Source organism: Hylaeus anthracinus, unplaced genomic scaffold (assembly GCF_026225885.1).
Source record: "Hylaeus anthracinus isolate JK02 unplaced genomic scaffold, UHH_iyHylAnth1.0_haploid 5, whole genome shotgun sequence".
Taxonomy (NCBI): domain Eukaryota; kingdom Metazoa; phylum Arthropoda; class Insecta; order Hymenoptera; family Colletidae; genus Hylaeus; species Hylaeus anthracinus.
This window is the reverse complement of record NW_026535322.1, coordinates 14,556,520-14,559,174: the sequence shown is the minus strand read 5'-3', so window position 1 is coordinate 14,559,174 and position 2,655 is coordinate 14,556,520. Positions and strand designations below refer to the sequence as shown.

General features: G+C 66.7%; 1 protein-coding gene across 1 annotated transcript; it reads left to right on the top strand.

Moving 5' to 3' along the window:
* The first annotated feature begins 615 nt into the window (after positions 1 to 615).
* Positions 616 to 1,848, top strand: LOC128895849 (uncharacterized). Its single transcript, XM_054158793.1, has one exon. It carries the CDS (start codon positions 616 to 618, stop codon positions 1,846 to 1,848), a length of 1,233 nt encoding a protein of 410 aa, XP_054014768.1.
* Positions 1,849 to 2,655: the final 807 nt, after the last annotated feature.

Below are 2,655 nucleotides of genomic sequence, written 5' to 3'. Positions count from 1 at the left end.
TCCGCCCGAATGGAGGCCTTGCCCACGCGAGCCCTCCGATGCTTCAGGTGCCTGGAGCTAGGGCACGTGCGGCAGAAATGCCCCCTCGAGGCGAACCGCGGGGACCGGTGCTACAGGTGCGCCGGTGCGGGCCACCGGGCAGGTCAGCCGACCACCGGCTCGGAGCCAAAAATGTGCCCCTCCACCGCCAAAGCAGGGGAGGAGGGCTCGCGTGTCGACCCCGAGTTCGGGCGAATCTACGCCGGTCAATCGACCGGCGGCAGATACGCCGGCGCTGGCGCCGGCTGAGGCGCTGCTGGCGAGATCGCCCGCTGCGATGGAGGGAAAATCCGGCCTGTGGGAGGCCATGGACATGGCCTAAAGTTCATACCCGCGGTCCGGATCCTACAAGCCAACCTCAACCACTCGGCCAGGGCGCAGGACTTATTTATCCACTGCCTGGCCGAGTTAGGTGTGGGGTTGGCGGTCGCCGCGGAGCCATACCGCGTCACTGACCGCCCGAACTGGGTGGCCGACGCGTTGGGCGTGGTGATAGTGGGCAGCGACACCGCGGCCCTCTGCGTGTTCGCCCGCGGCGACGGGTTCGTCGGGGCGGAGTGCGGCGGCCTGGCCCTGATGGGGGTCTACGCCTCTCCGAGTGCCCCCATCGTGGCGTTTGAGTGGCTGCTGGACGGGGTCCGAGACGCATTGTCCCGCTCTCCAGTAGCCCGAACGCTCGTGCTGGGCGACTTCAACGCCAAGTCCACGGCGTGGGGTGGCCCGGCAACGGACGCAAGGGGTCGGGCGGTGCTGAAGTGGGCGGCGAGCGCGGACCTGCGGCTGCTTAACCGGGGGTCCGTGAGCACGTGCGTGCGGTGGCAGGGCGAGTCGATCGTCGACTTGTCGTGGGCGACGCCTGCCGCCTCGCGTCTCGTGTCGGGATGGGGGGTAGCGGAGGAGGTGGAGTCCCTTAGTGACCACCTCTACATCCTTATGGATGTCTCCGCTGCCCCTCAGTACCATCCCGCTCACGGACCCGCGCCCGGCCGACCGCCGCACAGATGTGCGCTGAAGCGCTTGGAGAAGGACGCCCTGATTGCGGCCGCCCTTGCCGTGTCCTGGCCGAATGCCCCAACTGGACCGGTCGCGGACGTCGATCGGGAAGCTGACTATTTTCGGGAGTCATTGACGGCGGCGTGCGACGCCGCCATGCCCCGAGCCAAGAAGTTCCGTAGGCGGACCGCTTACTGGTGGAGCGATGAGATTGTCGCGTTGCGTGCTACATGCAGCGTGGCGCGACGTCGCTTCACGAGGGCCCGCCGGAGACGGAACCGCGACCCAGCGAGGGTGGCGGCGCAGTATGAGGTCTACCGAGAGGCCACGGTGGACCTCCAGTGTGCAATCGGGAGGGCCAAGGCGAGCGCCTGGGGAGAGCTCCTCGAGACTCTGGACAAGGATCCGTGGGGGCGGCCCTACCGCATCGTGCTGGGCCGCATGTGCCCGGCCGCCCCTCCTGTCATGGAGTCCCTCGACCCCCCCGTTCTGCAGCGTGTCGTGGATAACCTATTTCCGGTAGATCCGGAGGAGGGTCCGCGGCCGCTCCTGCCGGCGGAGGCCAGTAACTGGTCCGCCGGACTGGTGGTCACCGAGTGCAGTTGGCTGACTGCCAATACGGTTTCCGCGAGGACCGGTCGACGCTTGATGCGATCGACCACGTCCATGCCCTCGCGGACCGGGCGGTCTTCCGGGGTGGGGTGGCGTTGGCGATTAGTCTCGACATCGCAAAAGCATTCACCACCCTGCCCTGGGGCACGATCCGGGCGGCGCTCCGAGAACACGGAGTGCCTCCATATCTACGGGTCGTGGTAGCCGACTACCTATTGGACAGGTGGATCGATTACCCTGGCAGAGCCGGGGTGCCGATACGTCGGAGGGTCAGTCGAGGCGTGCCCCAGGGGTCCGTTTTAGGACCCCTGTTATGGATCTTGGGGTACGACTCGGTGTTGCGCGGGCTCCTCCAACCTGGGGTTTTTGTGGTTTGCTACGCAGATGACACATTGATCGTCGCGGTATGAGCCCAAAGCTTGAGCTCGCCGGCTACGTGAGCAGGGCCGCCCTACGCGGCAGACTGCCAGAATGAGGTGAGGGATTACGGGGTGGGACCAGTCCCCCCTGCGGCAGGGGCAGCAGCTAGCCCCCGTCGCCTGGCCCGCCTCAACCTCCTCCTCTCTATGCGAGCAGGATCGGTGCGCTCCCGATCCCGCTCGTCATCCTCCTTCCGCGAGACAGTAGTCTCGCAGAAGGAGGACACCGCGTTCCAGAATCTCTCGATCTCGACCATGGCCAAAACGACGGCCGGGAGCGAGAGGTCCCCTCCAATAGCTAAGCGGAGTGCCCGCCTCTCTCGCGAGAAGGCCGGGCACTTCTCCAGCAAGTGCTGCGCGGAGTCCAGTTCCGGTGGCACGCGGGTGACCCCCTCGGCCCCCACTTTGTGCAGGTACTCACCGAAACAACCATGTCCGGTGAGCACCTGCGTGTGCCGGTAGGTGAGTCGCCCGTGTCGGCGGTCCAGCCGAACATCGAAGCTCGGTCCTCTTTCGGGCGGCGCCGCTCTCCAGGAGCTAGCGCCGCCACTTTTCGCGGGCCAGCTGCCACCTTTGGCGCCGGTAGGCTCCA

What these genes read in the sequence shown, in the direction of transcription:
- LOC128895849 (XM_054158793.1), top strand. Translation starts at nt 616, where the DNA reads ATGGGGGTCTACGCCTCTCCGAGTGCCCCCATCGTGGCGTTTGAGTGG.